The sequence below is a fragment of the Papilio polytes genome, unplaced genomic scaffold, assembly GCF_000836215.1.
Source record: "Papilio polytes unplaced genomic scaffold, Ppol_1.0 DF822067.1, whole genome shotgun sequence".
In the NCBI taxonomy this organism is placed as follows: Eukaryota; Metazoa; Arthropoda; class Insecta; order Lepidoptera; family Papilionidae; genus Papilio; species Papilio polytes.
The window spans coordinates 9,123,119-9,138,740 of NW_013527137.1; the positions used below are offsets into that span (position 1 = coordinate 9,123,119).

Here is a 15,622-nt window from a genome sequence, read left to right on the forward strand (position 1 = left end):
AGAATATTTGTTTAAAAATATTTTATATGTCGCATAGAAACTTTATTTTTAAATGAATAGATTGTTAAAAAATTTTAGCAATCTCTTTATAGTTTTTTCGTCTAGAAATTGCTTAAAGCGTATATAACTTTTTTTAACGAATCTGAGCTTTGCGATTCTTTCCTGCCTTCAATGATTGAGTTAAATTGTTAATTGAAGTGAAATATTACATAGTAATGAGTGTGTAGGAATGTTTATTTTAGAATTGTTGTAATAAGACTGCAAGTCGTATATAATAATACATAACTATAGCATATATTGTTTTATTTGTACCAACCCTTAAAAAATAAAACTAAAGTGTTGTATTTACCTTTATCGACTAGAAATACCAAATTACACAAAATGGCAATGAAATTGAGATCATGTTTTAATACACAAATTTTACTTAGACTAAACGCCTCATTAAAATTATAAAACAGACTTAACTTATACTAGTTATTAACTACACTAAAACACGCAAGTCATTTTAAATAATTTACTTTAAAGTCTATTACACAAAATACAAACATGTACATTTACAATTATCCTTAAAAAATAAATAAGACAATTACAGTCAAACAGTAGAGACAGAAAATTTACGAATACAATACATACACAATAACGTGACACAAAAACTTTACTGTGCAAAAAGATTATTCCAATACTTTAATGAATTCCGACGTTGTATAGATTATCGTACTTTCGTTAAGTTTACACTGTCGTTATCTTTTAACAACAATGTTGCCATTCCTCTTATTATGTTTGAAAAAAGAAACAACGTAGTTCAAAAGTGTTATGTTTTCGTGTACACAGAGCGTTAATTTACTCTTAATGTTAATATTTGTACTTATCAAGTCTTATTTACTAGCATTAAATAGATCCAGCGTTGCTTTGCTGACAGAATTCTGATAGCTTTGTATATGTCCTTCATGTATTGTAGATATCTCTCCGGACGTTTGTCGCAGGCCATTCCTAACGGGCGGTACTTTCTTACCGTTTGTAAGCAGTAAGCTGCCGCTAGGGGACTCTGGGTGCTCTGTAAACGTAACATTATTAGTAAACCAACAATACCAGTATAGTAGGACAGTAGCACTCAAAATCAGCACCATACAACTGGTATAATAACACTAATTAGCGCCTGTGAGCCAACTGTACTGGCCAAATGTTTAGATTTGATATTACAGACCTATACCAGATTTTAATCCAAATTCCTAACCATAGGACAAATGCAATTTACGCTAAAATTCGCTAACTTTAAATTACTTATGTTAAAAATTTAAATATCAATTACTAATTACCCTAATTTTAAATCATAATTTCGTTTTATGTCACAATTTCTCCAAAAGAATTTAAAAAATCAAATATCGCCGGCATATATGGAATTGACATCCCTTTTACTTAATTTTCCCTGTTAATTGAAATAAAGAATATATTTACCTTCATTATCAACACTGTTTGTTTTCCGTTGCATTGCAACTACACAAGGCCCTTTAGCTAAAGACCAAGAAGGCACATCTTCCTTCTTTATCGGTTCCAATATATTTCTTCTTGGTCTTAGTACATTGGGTAAATCATTTCGAGTTGCAATATCGATATTTAGTACTTGCTTTTCAACGCCATCTAGTGAGGTGCTTTTGATTATATTATCTGTGTAAGTTTTTGACATATTCATGGATTGATTGTCTCTGGTTAAAGAGTTTTCTTTTAAAGATGTTTCTTCCCGCGTTAAGGAGCCGATTTTCGCCATTTGATTTTCAACTGTGAATATTTTATCATTATCTTTAACCATTTGCGGCGTTATATCGTCAGATGTATTAGTTTCTGTGCTATCTTGTGGTGTGAGACTATTTTGTAATCTTTTCGAATCGGTTCTTTTCAAATATCCGTTTAGTTTTGGTGTCTCATTTTCTAAAGACAATGGCGGTGCTGACGCCATGTATTGACTGTACATATTACCTATAAGTTCTTCTGTACGTCTGTAAAATGATATTTTCATATGTTCAAAACACAATAGAAAAGAAAACAAACACTATATTAAGTGATATTTTTCAATAAACTGCGATTTTGGATCGATTTCAATGTGAGTACCATATCAATATTACAATATTCATTTTGATGTAAATGCAGATATTTACCTTGTGAGCGGTATAATAACAGTCTGTGGTACTCCGTTAGAAGGATGGTAGGCATTGGCACCAAATCCATCCAGAGACGAGTTTCCGGTTACCTGAAAAAAAAAATACAAACGAGTTTACCGAATGTTTTCTTTGTTCTAATCCAATGAAATCAATATAATTAATTTAAACAATACAAAATTTTACCTCCATAATTCCTATCTGCGTTGTTCTAACATGATAGGGGAAATTTTTATTTGCAAATACTGGCAGCGTCAATAGCTGTAAAACAAATTAAAAAATTAAACTACCAAAATCAGTCGTCACTCATTATATTTATTTATTATCAGAAGAGTTACCAAAAACATGATATGTCCAGTAAATGTTATAAACAGTAATACAGCTATTACTACGCTTTCCCGCACCCACTTATCTGGAAAAAAATATAATTAAAAAAAAGTGCTCAACAGTATATTTTTATCTTTTTACTGAATATTGAAAGATCAAAATATTAACTAACCTATGTATGAATTCGCAGTCAATATAAATAAAGGCCCCGCATAAAACCATAACGTACCACAAATAAAGAAAGGGCAGTAGAATGTGTTCTGAAACGAAAACATTATATTCAAAAACAAACATCCTTTCAGTTTACAAAAAATATTCTTATATCTTTTTTAATTTACATATTTAAGCTAACTGTATAAGATGTAACACGTTACAAATAGCAAACAATACTTTTTAGGCATATGCGGTTCTAAAGCAGATTGCGTTACAAATACAAAGCATATTATACATTGCATCATGTGTTAGCTCACTTTATCGGGATATTTCCTGATGGTGAAGAACGTAGCATATGCGAATGCGGCCCAAGCAGCCACACGCAGCACTATCAGCCCGTACCCCGCAGGGCTTTCGTACAAGTACAGCACCTCACCAGGGTCGAACATCTGTTACAATCGAGGACTTATATTTCCTGCCCAGACGCTCACAATACAAACTTATTAAATCTTTTACCTTAGCCTGATATACAAAGAGTACGATATAAGTGACGATGTAGCAGCACATGAAGACAGTCAGCTTGACTGTGAAGCCGACCTTGAGCCGGCCGCGTGTGATTGTGTAACCTTTTGCCATCAACACCAGCAGCAAAAGGAATGTCATCTCAGAGACGCCACATAGGAATTGACCTAGGACATGTAACAAAAAACTTTATTTACGATTTCAATTATGGACAGTTCCAGTGGCGGAAAAGTGTTGCCTGTGTTGTCCCTTTCATACTCCTTAAAACGTTTGTTAGAGTTCGTAGCCTAAATTCCTGAAGGGATCTCGATGAAATTTGGCATTGATGTAGAGGATAGTCTGGAAGAACACATACGCTATTTACTTTTTTTTTTAATTTCACGAGGACGAGGTCGCGAGCGAAAGGTAGTAGATAAATTACTTATTGATTTAATGGTTTTACAGACGTTATTACTTACCCGCAGTCCTGGCAGTCATATATACCACACCACTGACTGCATATCTGATAGCAGCCAGAGTCTGCACTAACACACCAGTATGCTGGCTCACCACTGACAGTAGGAACAGCTTGTAAGTGGAGTGCAGCAGGTGGCGGGAGCGCAACTCCACGCTGCACATCACTACCGCCACCATCAGCAGCACGTACGCGAATGTATACGCTATTAGGATAGGCAGGACATCTAGAAAGAGATTTTTGGTTAACTCGATGTTTAACTTCTTAAAGTGATAATGCAAAAAAGCATGTTTTACTACTTCCCCCCTTTATCCTACTTCCGTCATCACTCCTTAATCACATACATAGGTATTAGTTATAAAACTTACAGAACTCGTCGGCCGAGAAATGTTTATGCCAAAAGTCTCCATCTGGTCCATTAGTCATCAAAAACTTGTATCTCACATCCAACCCCTGTAACAAATCAGATATAACCCCTGTAATAAATAATCAGATTAAATTTAATATTGTAGGATGTACCTTAGGGCTATTGCAGTTACTGATCGCAATGAACCACCAGCGTTCCCTCGCTGAGCGGAATCTTCTAGAATTGTGGCAGGAGACGACAAGGCGCTCTCTGCCCGTGCTCGCCCCGCCCTCGCCCACGGAGCTCAGTCGCCTACGTTTATACCGCTCGTATAATTCCATAGTTGAACGCTTTATTTTACGCTGCAATATGATATAATATTTAAATATTTTAAGTTGCATACATAAAGCTCAAAGAAATCAGACATATTCGCGGCTGTGGGTCCTATGATGACAACAGATACCTTTGATGTAATTTAATAGAAACACAGTCAAAACACTCACGACAAACTTCGTCATCCCTTTCATTTTCATTGAAATAGACTGTGATAACAATACGTTTTTGTTGGCAATCGAAATCTATAGTAACACTTACCCCACTACTATTGGTGTTGTCGAATAATATCTCAACATCTTCTAAATTTTCGGAAGGACTATCATTTTCATTAGGATTAATAGTTTCCCATTCGTCTTCAGGCCATACTGTCGATAGATTAATTGCGCCAGTTGGTACCAATTCAAACCAAGTTGATGAATTTATATCAACTGTGGTGGTCTTAGGGTTAGGTGTGGTCGCTTTCAGAAATTGATCGTAGTACGAAGTGTTCAAAGGAGGCTCGAGTTTGTGACTTTTAGTTGTTTGAATATTCTTTTTTGTCGTAGGTTTTGTAGTTGTCGAACTGAAAAAATGTTTCATTGTAGTAAGCTATAAAATAACGAATATTAAACAAAAGATTTTTTACTTCTTCATTAATGTTAAAAAATGTTAACCTTTTCGACGCCGGCAGTTCCTTGTTAGCTCTTGAAACTATACATCCAGAATATTCCGTATCAGGATACCAGTGAGATAATTTAATTATTTGATTTTGTCCGTTCTTATTTAGCACTGCTTCTCGTTCCTTACACGACTGCAAATTATAACAATAAAAAAAAACATATTTGCAAAAGAAAAAGCTACTTTTCAGTTTAGTCTTTTGTCATGACTTTGGGTAATACTTTATGGTTACCAAATCTAGTAATAGTTAATTGGTTTAATTAAAAAAAAAAACCTATTGAATTCCTCTGCCATATGATATAAACTCACCATACTGCTGTGATAAACAGATGGCCATTGACTCTCATCATCGTAGTAAAGCAGCAAGTTCGGCATGCCCATGTCTCGCTCGAACTCTATTAAATATTCAAATTGTCCCTCCAATGATAGGAAACAAAAGCGAGATAGGAATGCCCAATTCTGAAATGTATTCAAATTGAAATCGCTACAATTACCGTACACCCTTATTTACCAAATAATTGACTGCAGTAAATCAGAACTATTTCCTTTAACTAAGTTTGCTTAACTTGCTATTTATACTTACTTCTTTAGTATCAACATGCCCCTCGACCCACTTCCCGTGAGCCCCGCTTAGTAACGATCCCGCCAATACATACAGGATCAAACATCTTCCCGGCGACGCGCTCATATTGATTTTTACAATATATTTATACAATGACTATGTGTATAGACATCAAACACCTATAAACACCTCAAAGTTTCCTTTATAAAATAAATATTGCATATCGATCTATTAAATTAGAACGATTAGGTATAAACTTCGTAAAATTCTTAATATAATTGATTTACTTACATTTAAGTTCAATCTATAAAGATTATTACATGTTTAAGAAAATGTACCGTAATAAAAATATTTTTAATATCTAAAGGAGTGGAAATAACTATCTTACAAAATATTGAGCATGTAAATTGACTTAACACCATTAAAATTAAGAAATTCTTTAAAGACTGACTGTTTTCAAATAAAACTTGTTGTCGACTATCGGTTACCATGGCAACGCGCTTGTAAAGGACGCGCTCATAGACATTGGACCTCCCTTTTTAATGCAGTGTAATTCGCTACTACGTAACAACAGACTGGGATACTTGAGTGTTTAAATAAAAAACGTGTATTCATATATTTTCGATTCGTATATTTTCTTAAAATTTAAACAGATTAAAAATAACATCTTACAAGACCCCGCACCGATACATTCTTGCATAGCCAAAACGAGAGGGAATGTTGAGCGTATACTCTTTTGCAAAATTAAAAAAAGTAAAAAAAAGTATAGGCTATGTACACACATAGTATATGTTTGCATATTATGACGCCCGTTATCCCTCGGCGATGTGAGATTGAATAAAATCATCATAAAATATTAGCACAAATTACACTTAATGTAGTAACCTAAAATATACTTTTGGTCCGCGCGGCTTATAGAAAATTATGCAGAAAAATAATTAGCGACAAAGTTTCCTAACATTTTATTATCACTTAAAATAACGAAAACCAAAAATAGTATCAGAAACACAATACTACATAAAATTAATTTATTTAACTTAAAAGTCGAAATCATTAAGGTATACTTTGATATTTGCAATATTAAAAAACACAAAAGTATTGCTTATTTTTAGAAATATGGGATAATTTCGGGATTTATATGTATTTGCAAAATCTTTTTACATACAGTAGTGCTAAATAATTTTATCTTACAATAACTCTTTATAATATTTATAGAAATATCCAAAAGAAATACAACATACAGTCGTGTCGACTTTATTGTTTCAAAGAGAAGACACTTTTAAATCCTAGGTTTCGACTAGGGATGGATGGTAGTTTAACATACTAGTTATCTCCACCGTTATTGACCCTTCAAGGTTTAAACCCCTTGACCTGTTTTCGTTTAACTAGTTGAATTTGACATAAATTTCACATAGGAATCACTCGTCGTCTTTTTGCCACCAATCTTCAAGTTATACCTTTTAGTTTGACTAGTCGAAAAAAGCAAATTATCGGTTTCATTTCAATAACGAAAAAACCGTCAACGACCCATCCCTAGTTGCGAATGCCGTGACATTTGTATTGACACACGTCTCTGTTTATTCAACAAAAAAAAAGGATAGTAATATGTTTCAATACAAGTCACGGCAATCAAAACCTACAGTAATAACGTCTATACATCCTTCATATTGCACTTTACTTAAAAGTATTTTGGCTGCTGTTGGCCACTTGTATTGTCTAATCGTGTATTTCCACTGTCAAAACCGCACAACTTATAGTCATCTTTAAAATAAGAGCGTGCGCACACCTGTGACTAAACTATCGCACAACTGTTTAGTCACTCTTTGATTCCTATAAGCTTATATGGAGGTGCGCACACTACTCGATTTTTAGATATGCAAAACAGTTAAATTGGCTGCAATTTCGACAATTGCACAACAGTTGTGCGATAGTTTAGTCAAAGGTACGTGCCCGCTCAAAAAGAGAGAACATATTTAGACAGATGTAACAGTGGAATTTACGTTTATCTTCAGATCAACTTATTGACACCAAATTACGACTAACAAATAGTACAAATATACATATTACTTAGGCGTAGCTTTGCCGATGAACTCATGACGTCACGCGTTAACAGCTGACGAACACGGTTGATGTTTGTGGGTGTCATCGGCAAACTTACGCTAACAGTAAAATCAAGTTACAAAAAATTGATAGCTGAAATATCTACTTGCATCTTGTCAATGTCACTATAAATTCATACATATGGAAAGAACAAGGCAATCAAACTATTGTATCTATTTATTCATAAAACACAAGTTTATAATAAGGAGTTAATGTCCTTAACAGAAATAAATGATTGTTTTTTTGTCTAATAAAATGACATTAACAAGAATCAAAAGTTATATGTTACTAGCCAAAATATAATGAAAAAAACGTAAGTAATGCAAACGAATTTGCAAGATATGGTGCAAACCAATTCTGTACCTTTACATACATGCCTTGTTTCAGTGGGCGTGGCCAGTTACTGACACTCCCTCAACATCTGCAGAGACTTCCTAAACAGTTCCTGCTGAGCTGCCGCATGTTTTATCTCCAACTCCGCGAGATCGATTAAACTGAAAGCCGTATTTAAGTACATATCTCTATATTAAGTAGTTTTAGACATTAATATAATGGGGATGTTTCCTAATGTTACAAATCCAAATAAAGTTATGTTTAATATTTTAAAGACAGCATTTTATAACCTATAATAACATTTAGAGACCTTGAATGTTTGTCTCAAATTAAATATAATTTAAAAACGCTGCAATATTTTTTACCCTCCATTACTCGATCTCAAACACCAATGACGTCACTTCTTCGCATATAACATGGCAGTGTGACCAACTTCAGTGAATGTCAGTGCATTTTGTAGTTATATTTTTTTCTAAATGATTGTAATAATTGAGTTTGCGTGTTTTATATTATGAGGACTCCATTATTGAGTGTTTTTATTATTACGACATAAGTTATGATCAAAACATTTTATGAATATTACAAAAGAAAAATATATCAAAATTCATAAGAGTAGCTTATAGTACAATTTAATTCATACCTGGTCACACTGGTGTAGGACGCAGTCACTGTTTACACACAAACATAATCTTCCACGAGAAGCAACAAGTGTAATTAATACGTTAAAAGTATCACCTTCTGTTCATTTTGGTTTTTTCATTTTTATCTCCATTACTAAAAACAACTTTAGACAACAAAAATTTACGAGTATTATCCATCAATGGTTCTTTCAAATTGACAGTGACAGGCCGTGACGCGAGGTTCGTATGCAAAGAAGTGACGTCATGGGACGTTTTGGGGGGAAATGAAAGAGTTGTTTTTATTTACGTGTTTTTTTTATTGAAATAATGAGTATTATATTTTATACTATTTTTTTTCGTTTTCATACACGGTTTATCTACAAAATAAAGGCTATTCCAAAAATTAGGAAACATCCCCATTGTAACAGCGTAATTAACTTCAACACAGACCACAACTCCCGCCAAAATGACGCGCTATTCTAATACGTCTAAATGACATTGACAGCTGTCATAGGGATGGGACATATATGCAAATAATCTAGTGTTGCACTGATTCTGAATCACAGTACTGATTTTCTTAAGAGTAATTGGTTGAAAAGTTTTGAATTTACCTTTTTCGAAAAGCAGCGACGCGCCTTGTACGGAAATCTAGCAATTCCTCGCGAGCGCGCGCCGATAGCTGCTCAAATCGAGCGCATGCGTCTGCTTGCACTTGCTCTGCCTAAATATTTAAAAATAAGTCAAATCTTCATTTCCATTGACGTCACCAGGGGGAGGAAGCGAAAGGGGGGGGGGAAGAATAGAAAAACATAAGATAGATATAAAAATTACTTTGGATAAGTCTAAAGTAATAGATGCTACCATCTCTCCTTATTTACGATTTAGACTATACTAGAAATTTGTTGCATAATGTTTACAAATAAATCTTATAAATTCCACCATACACGAACTGTTTTGTAGTCGGTAGAAATACAGCAGTCCGTGTATTGCGGTTTTAATGGAATATTATGTGAGACAAGCGGGTAAGGTGATCAAAGCGTGTTACCTCTTGCACCTCCATCGGCTGAGTGAGCGGGAAAGTAATCATTATGTGAATAGTACACAAAACAATTTGTGAAAAAGAATATGTATAAATTGATACAAATAATGTTTACATGGACAATATTTTATATAAAAAGTATTACGCTTTTCAAATATCTTGGCGGCTCAAGGTCCGTATTGTCTCCCCGCACCGCACTACGTCCCATCACACGTAAAATAGCCCTCTGTGCAGCGACTCGTGTGAAGTTAAAAACAGCCAAGATATATGAAAACTATAATTTAAAGAATTAATTTATAATTGTCTTTCTCTGTTAAAAAAAATCGTAATTGTTATATGTGCAGTGAAATATGAAGTTAAATGGTTGAAAAGATTGATTAATTGCTTTCGGTTAATGTGTTTAGTAGAAGTGTATAAAATATAGTGTGTTTCAATTGTTAATAACTTACTGCATGAACATCCTTATTCTTTGCTCGAGCGCGCTCCAAGTTTCTATTCGCTGCTTCATAAGCTGCCAGACATCTAAAACAAAGTATATATAATGTTACCGGGAATTTAAGTTGGCACTTCGGCTGTATTTGTACTCTTACACCTTACGTGCCAATTTAAATGCTGCTAATCTAACTCACCTCAGTCTCCGGACGAGGACGGCTTTAGCGGCGTGAGCATCACGCATGTAGTACCGCAGGGTGTCTGCCAGTTTTAAATCCTGGTCTGACGCCATACGACCTTCAATTTTCTATAAAGTACCAGCAAATATTAAAATAGTACAGAAAAAGAAATTTATTATATGGAAATAGAGGTATTGTCCCCAATTTGTCTCTGCGACCAGAGGTCTTCTGAAACCATGATATTGATGGTATTTAACACAGATTATAACTCACTAGCTATTGCTCGTTACATCGTCTGCGTGGTATTAAAAAATAATATATAATATACTCTATGTTACTCACAGATAAAATACCTCTAATGGTGAAAGAATTTTCGAAATTGGCTCAGTAGTTTTTGATTTATTTCAATACATAAAAAAATACAAATCTTTTCTCTTTATAACATTAGTGTAGATAGTATAGATTTAACATCTAGTCATTACGGTGCCCCTTAGTGTAGTGTTGCATACTAAATGTATACTATTATGAAAGAACTACTCGACTCAAGTATATTATAAAGTGTTAGTAAAAACAGAAATAGTTGTAATAAAAGTAATCACCCTGCACTTCTCGAATGTCTCAGAAGCGCGCGTGAGGAAGCGCTCAGTGGCAGGCTGCTCGCTGGTGCCGAGCTGCGTCAGGCATGACGACAACTTGATGTGTGCGTCCGCTACCTCTGTACATGCACCATCTTGTATTACTACTTTACATCATCATCACCAGCTCACTATACATCCCTAGTGAGGGGCTCGAAGCCCTAAGTTTGGGTGACTAGCCATAGTCAACCACGCTGACCCACTGCGGATTGACTTCACACATGTATTTGAATTTCTTTACAGATATGTCCAAGTGTCGTAACGATATTTTATTTCTCCGAAAGAACGTCGGGTAAATTATGTACATATGAAATTCGAAAAATCGAAAATCACGTTAGTAGACTAAATAGAGCGCGCGCACACCTTTGACTAAACTTTTGCACAACTATTTAGTCTTTGTCCTGTGAGTTTCTATGGTGCGCACACTACTCGATTTTTATTTGTGCAACCAAACAGTGGAATTGTCTGTGTAACAATCGACAATCGAAAAACAGTTGTGCGATAGTTTAGTCAAAGTTGTGAGCCCACTCTTTATCATTGTGATAAAGACATGTGTAAGACTATCTTAAATGATAAGGCCACATTAAACTTAAAATTCCATTAAAATATTGACATACAAAGTGATTAACATTTGTTTCAGCCGATAATAACTCATATTAAATTTTACTTCTTATAAGAGCTTTATCTTTCAACATTTTATTACAAAGTAAAAGTTTAGTTAATTCTCACCCTTATGTTTGGTTGTCATACGGTCGACTTTAACAACAGCTTCTTTGAGATGTGAATAGTATTCTTGTAGGAAAGCAGTTTCCTGTTCAAAGAAGTCATTGACGTCACGTACGGTCGCGCCCAAGTAGATCTCATCTGTTGTTGTTGTCATAGACCTCATCTATAAACATGATATAAAGAACTACCATAGATAAAATTAAACACAGTAATTAGTCTTATCTTCATATCCATTCTAGCATTTGCCCGCGACTCTGTCCGCGTGGAATTACTAAAACAAAAGGGAGTATGTGTTCTTCCATGCTATCCTCTACATATATACTAAATTTCATCAAAATACATTCAGCCGTTTACGCTACAAGCTCTAACAAATATACATTCATCCATCTATCTCAACTTTTGCATTTATATGACACATTTTTGTGTAAATACTTGTGGAGTCTAATATCAACTAAAAAAATTCGTGATAAATTAGTGAAAGAGAATCGTACCAATCCACCAATAAGGTCCATTTTCCCTCGAGGCTTAGCACATAGATCCTGCTCGTATTCCAAAAAGACACGTAAATGAGCATCATTCCTGAACACCGGGTGAGCAGCGAGACGCTGCAGGAATACTTCATGCATCGCTACGGTTTTCTTGAATGTTGCCAGATATTCACTAAAACATACAATATGAAAATAAGATATTTTCTTTTATACAGTATATTAAAAGTAACTGCAGATAGATGTAATAGACAATTATAAATTTACTTTGCTTTTTCATTTTGTTAAGGAATGTGTTGGTTTGGGAAATACTGCTACTTCACACCATTTTGTGTGTTCCATACATTATAAATCTGATTAATGTGTGAATTACAATATTAAACAGTTTTTTTTATAAATAATATCTATGATAATAGCACTCACTCCTCTAACTCTTCCTTCATCTTGAGGAACTCCTCTCTTGTTAGCGCACCCTCCCCTTCTCCGAGGCGCTGAAGCTTTTCACGGGATGCATCAAAATCTGGTCTTGGTGGTGCTGGGGGTATCTGAATAGATATATATTTTTAAATTTTGTAGAAAAACAAATTAATACTGGTCACAAAAAAAAGATTAAAAGAAATAACCTTTACGGTCATCAACCTTTTTAATTGAACTAAATTGTATTAAGACTCACAATATAACCAGCATATTCCTCATTCTCTTCATATCTATCATGGAGCCAAACAAACTCTTCATGCTGACGCACTACCGAAAATTGTGACTTCTGAAATTCTGGTAGAGTTGTTTTTGTATGGACAGAAAATTTCACCTTCTCTTTTTCACTAAGAGCATCTGAAATATCTACCTGTGGAAACATTATTATAGATATAATTTACCAAATAAATACAAACTCTGAAACTAGGTAAAAATGTTTAATAACTTAGATTTTAGACTGGGAACCTACTGCAATTAGTATGTCTATTATAAAGTTTACTAATTAGTGCTAAGTAGTGAGTTGAAATACTTGATGTTTGATTCACATAACTAAAGATGGTTTCTTCAAAATTAGTACATAGTTACAATTTAACTTGAAAAAATTAAATCAATTGCTTAAAAGTAATAAAATAAACACAACAAATCAACTTACTAATAAGCTATTATCGGCTAAGGATACATTTTCATTGGGCTTCTTTTTTTCAAGCTTAGTATCCACAGAGGCAGGGGATGTAACTGCTGGGGCTGAGAGGGGATCATGGTTGGTTTCTTCCACACAGTCCTGAAACAAATACATAAATATTATTTTATAATATAGCTATATTACAATAACTCTGAATCTAATTCAGTCATTAACATGTATGTATAGAGCTATTCCATAAATTTAGTCTCAAGAATTTGTAGGTTGTTGATTTGTCATTCACAAACAGTGATCGGAAGTTATGATGCAATAAATTACTTATGACTGTACCAGAATTGTTTCATTATGACCATTCTGAATTCGTTCATTATGTCTAACATAGATAAGTAGAGATTGCTTCATTTTATTGTTTTACAAGTAAAGAAAATTACATAGATATTTCTTGAAAAGTAAATTAACATAAACGTAATTGATTGTGTCTATATAGAGTTTGGAAATAAGCAAAAGACGTTATTGCTGGATAATAATGTTGACTAATATTACATCTTTACTCGTCGAAATCCACGTCACGAAATAAGTCTTATTAGAATACAATAAGCACTAACTTGAGGAAGAAAATACCTACTTGATGTCTATTTTGCAAAGAATATTATTCACATTTAATAAGTGTTGACAAATTATTATTATCGTATTTAAATTAAGTTTGCTAGATGTTGGTTACGCCCCCTAATGTAATTAAGAGAACAATGATTTAAATTATTCTATAACAATCTTACCATCATTTTATAAGCACGTATGAGATGCCGGTCGTGAAATTTATTATATAAATTGCACCGTACTGTAATTATCTAAAACACTATAAAGCACTTTCTAGTTTCAGCTAAACAAAAAACAAATTAAATGGACAAGACAAATTGTCAAAAGTCAATCAAAATCAGTCAGTCAAGGACTAGGGACGTTCAATCAGATAACGATTTTATGCCGATATTGATGTTTAACTAGGGCTGCAAAAAGAGTCTGGTTTCAATACTTTCGGTAGTTTTTGGACAACTTCACGTTGTAAGAAAATCAAACATTAACATAGTAATTTATGAGAAATTAGTTAGATATTGTATTTAATTCTATACATAAGCGATAGATAATAAGAAAAATTAAAATCAATATTCTAGTTTGGAACAATATAAAACTCCCAAATTAAGTTTTTTATTCATGTCGACAACACTCAAAACTACGGAAATCGAAGGACGAAAATGGAATCGCGCAAAATACTTGTTGTTTATAATTTATTTAATTGAAAAACATATACTATTTCTACGAAATGGGTACGCAAAAACCTGGAGAATGGGCAAATTCACTGATAGCACGATTCGAAGAGCAGGTAAGTTTTTTCGTGATCATTTAATTTTATTTTTGACCCACCCTAAAAATTAATATTTTCTTTAATTATGTAAACAATGTTGAACTTTTATTTCTTGCCTTTTTTAAAATCATTTAAATAATAGTTTCCGATTTTGTTATGGGCTTAGAATTTATAAACATGTAAAACTTTCATTTATCTTCCACATCTTGTATTGCCGCCTACACAAAGATTAAAGTATGAATTATTGATCAGTGTCGCTAAAACTACTGGATATTTCATACTTAGCAATTTAAAATTACTTACAGTTATCGACATGAACAATGCAATGTTCAGAGATGTGTAATTAATTAATTTACTAATTACTGTTTCACACCAAATAAAATATTTTAATGTTATAGAGTACAAAGATCCTTTAACACAGACATATAAAATTTCAGCTTCCTTACAAGACTGGGGCTCAAAACCTTCATTCTCGAATCAATGAAGAACAATGTAAGGCTTGCTTGGTACAGATAAGTCGAAATCGATTCTCTCTGGTCATAGCTGGACTTACAAAGATATTACAAAGAGTCAATGAATTGGTAAGTATACAATCTATTATATATCTAATATTCATATACATATTGTACCTAATCTTATACTTCAACTAACAGACACTGAATGAAGTAATAATGTCCACTCATTTACTTTATAAAAGTAGATTTATAAGTTTGTAACTAATTTATTTCTTTTTCTCGTCACCTTATTTCACCTTTCATAAGTATCAGCCAACAATATCAACTTGTGTGAACCGGCCACAGACAGAGCTGGAGAAAGGCTACCATGACAGTCTTGTAATTGTTCTGGATACATTAGAAATCTGCCTTAGTTCACAACCTAAGGATACAACGAAATATGATGAAGCTATGAATGTTAAAATACTGCTAAGGGAGGTCTGCCAATTTATTGGTAAGTGATTTGTTAAAGCAATTTCATTTAACACTATCATAAGTTCACATTGTTGATGTTATCTCTTTTTTATAAATGGGAATGAGGGAGATGACAGTATGATATATGTTTTGTTTTACATTTAGAAATGTTTAAATGTTC

At 33.5% G+C, this 15,622-nt stretch overlaps 3 protein-coding genes across 5 annotated transcripts in view; 1 reads left to right on the plus strand and 2 right to left on the minus strand.

The window, feature by feature from the left end:
• Positions 1-383: 383 nt before the first annotated feature.
• Positions 384-5,689, minus strand: LOC106107410 (transmembrane protein 145-like). Its single transcript, XM_013288254.1, has 15 exons — positions 5,532-5,689; positions 5,258-5,407; positions 4,945-5,081; positions 4,550-4,853; positions 4,129-4,317; positions 3,978-4,062; positions 3,614-3,835; positions 3,150-3,322; positions 2,951-3,082; positions 2,653-2,740; positions 2,492-2,565; positions 2,340-2,414; positions 2,154-2,245; positions 1,456-1,994; positions 384-1,054 (listed from the first exon to the last, which is right to left on the minus strand). The coding sequence occupies exons 1-15, from the start codon at positions 5,634-5,636 to the stop codon at positions 876-878; spliced, it is 2,544 nt and encodes an 847-aa protein (XP_013143708.1). The 5' UTR covers positions 5,637-5,689; the 3' UTR covers positions 384-875.
• Positions 5,690-7,377: 1,688 nt separating this feature from the next.
• On the minus strand, positions 7,378-14,132 carry LOC106107312 (sorting nexin-32). 2 transcript variants are annotated; one of them, XM_013288116.1, is made up of 11 exons: positions 13,950-14,130; positions 13,186-13,314; positions 12,733-12,903; positions 12,483-12,604; positions 12,066-12,234; positions 11,578-11,737; positions 10,813-10,928; positions 10,232-10,341; positions 10,052-10,124; positions 9,175-9,284; positions 7,378-8,104 (listed from the first exon to the last, which is right to left on the minus strand). In XM_013288116.1, the coding sequence occupies exons 1-11, from the start codon at positions 13,953-13,955 to the stop codon at positions 8,011-8,013; spliced, it is 1,260 nt and encodes a 419-aa protein (XP_013143570.1). In that variant the 5' UTR covers positions 13,956-14,130; the 3' UTR covers positions 7,378-8,010. The 2 variants fall into 2 exon arrangements, with proteins under 2 accessions (XP_013143570.1, XP_013143571.1); XM_013288117.1 differs by lacking the exons at positions 7,378-8,104; positions 9,175-9,284 and adding an exon at positions 9,367-9,876 and having other exon boundaries at positions 13,950-14,132.
• Positions 14,133-14,400: 268 nt separating this feature from the next.
• Positions 14,401-15,622, plus strand: part of LOC106107234 (neurofibromin) — a 31,140-nt gene continuing 29,918 nt past the window's right edge. For both annotated transcript variants that reach the window (XM_013288004.1, XM_013288005.1), the window contains exons 1-3: positions 14,401-14,551; positions 14,971-15,114; positions 15,295-15,481. In XM_013288004.1, coding sequence (XP_013143458.1) covers positions 14,492-14,551; positions 14,971-15,114; positions 15,295-15,481 — 391 coding nt within the window. In that variant the 5' untranslated portion in view covers positions 14,401-14,491. The remainder of the gene's footprint in view (positions 14,552-14,970; positions 15,115-15,294; positions 15,482-15,622) is intronic.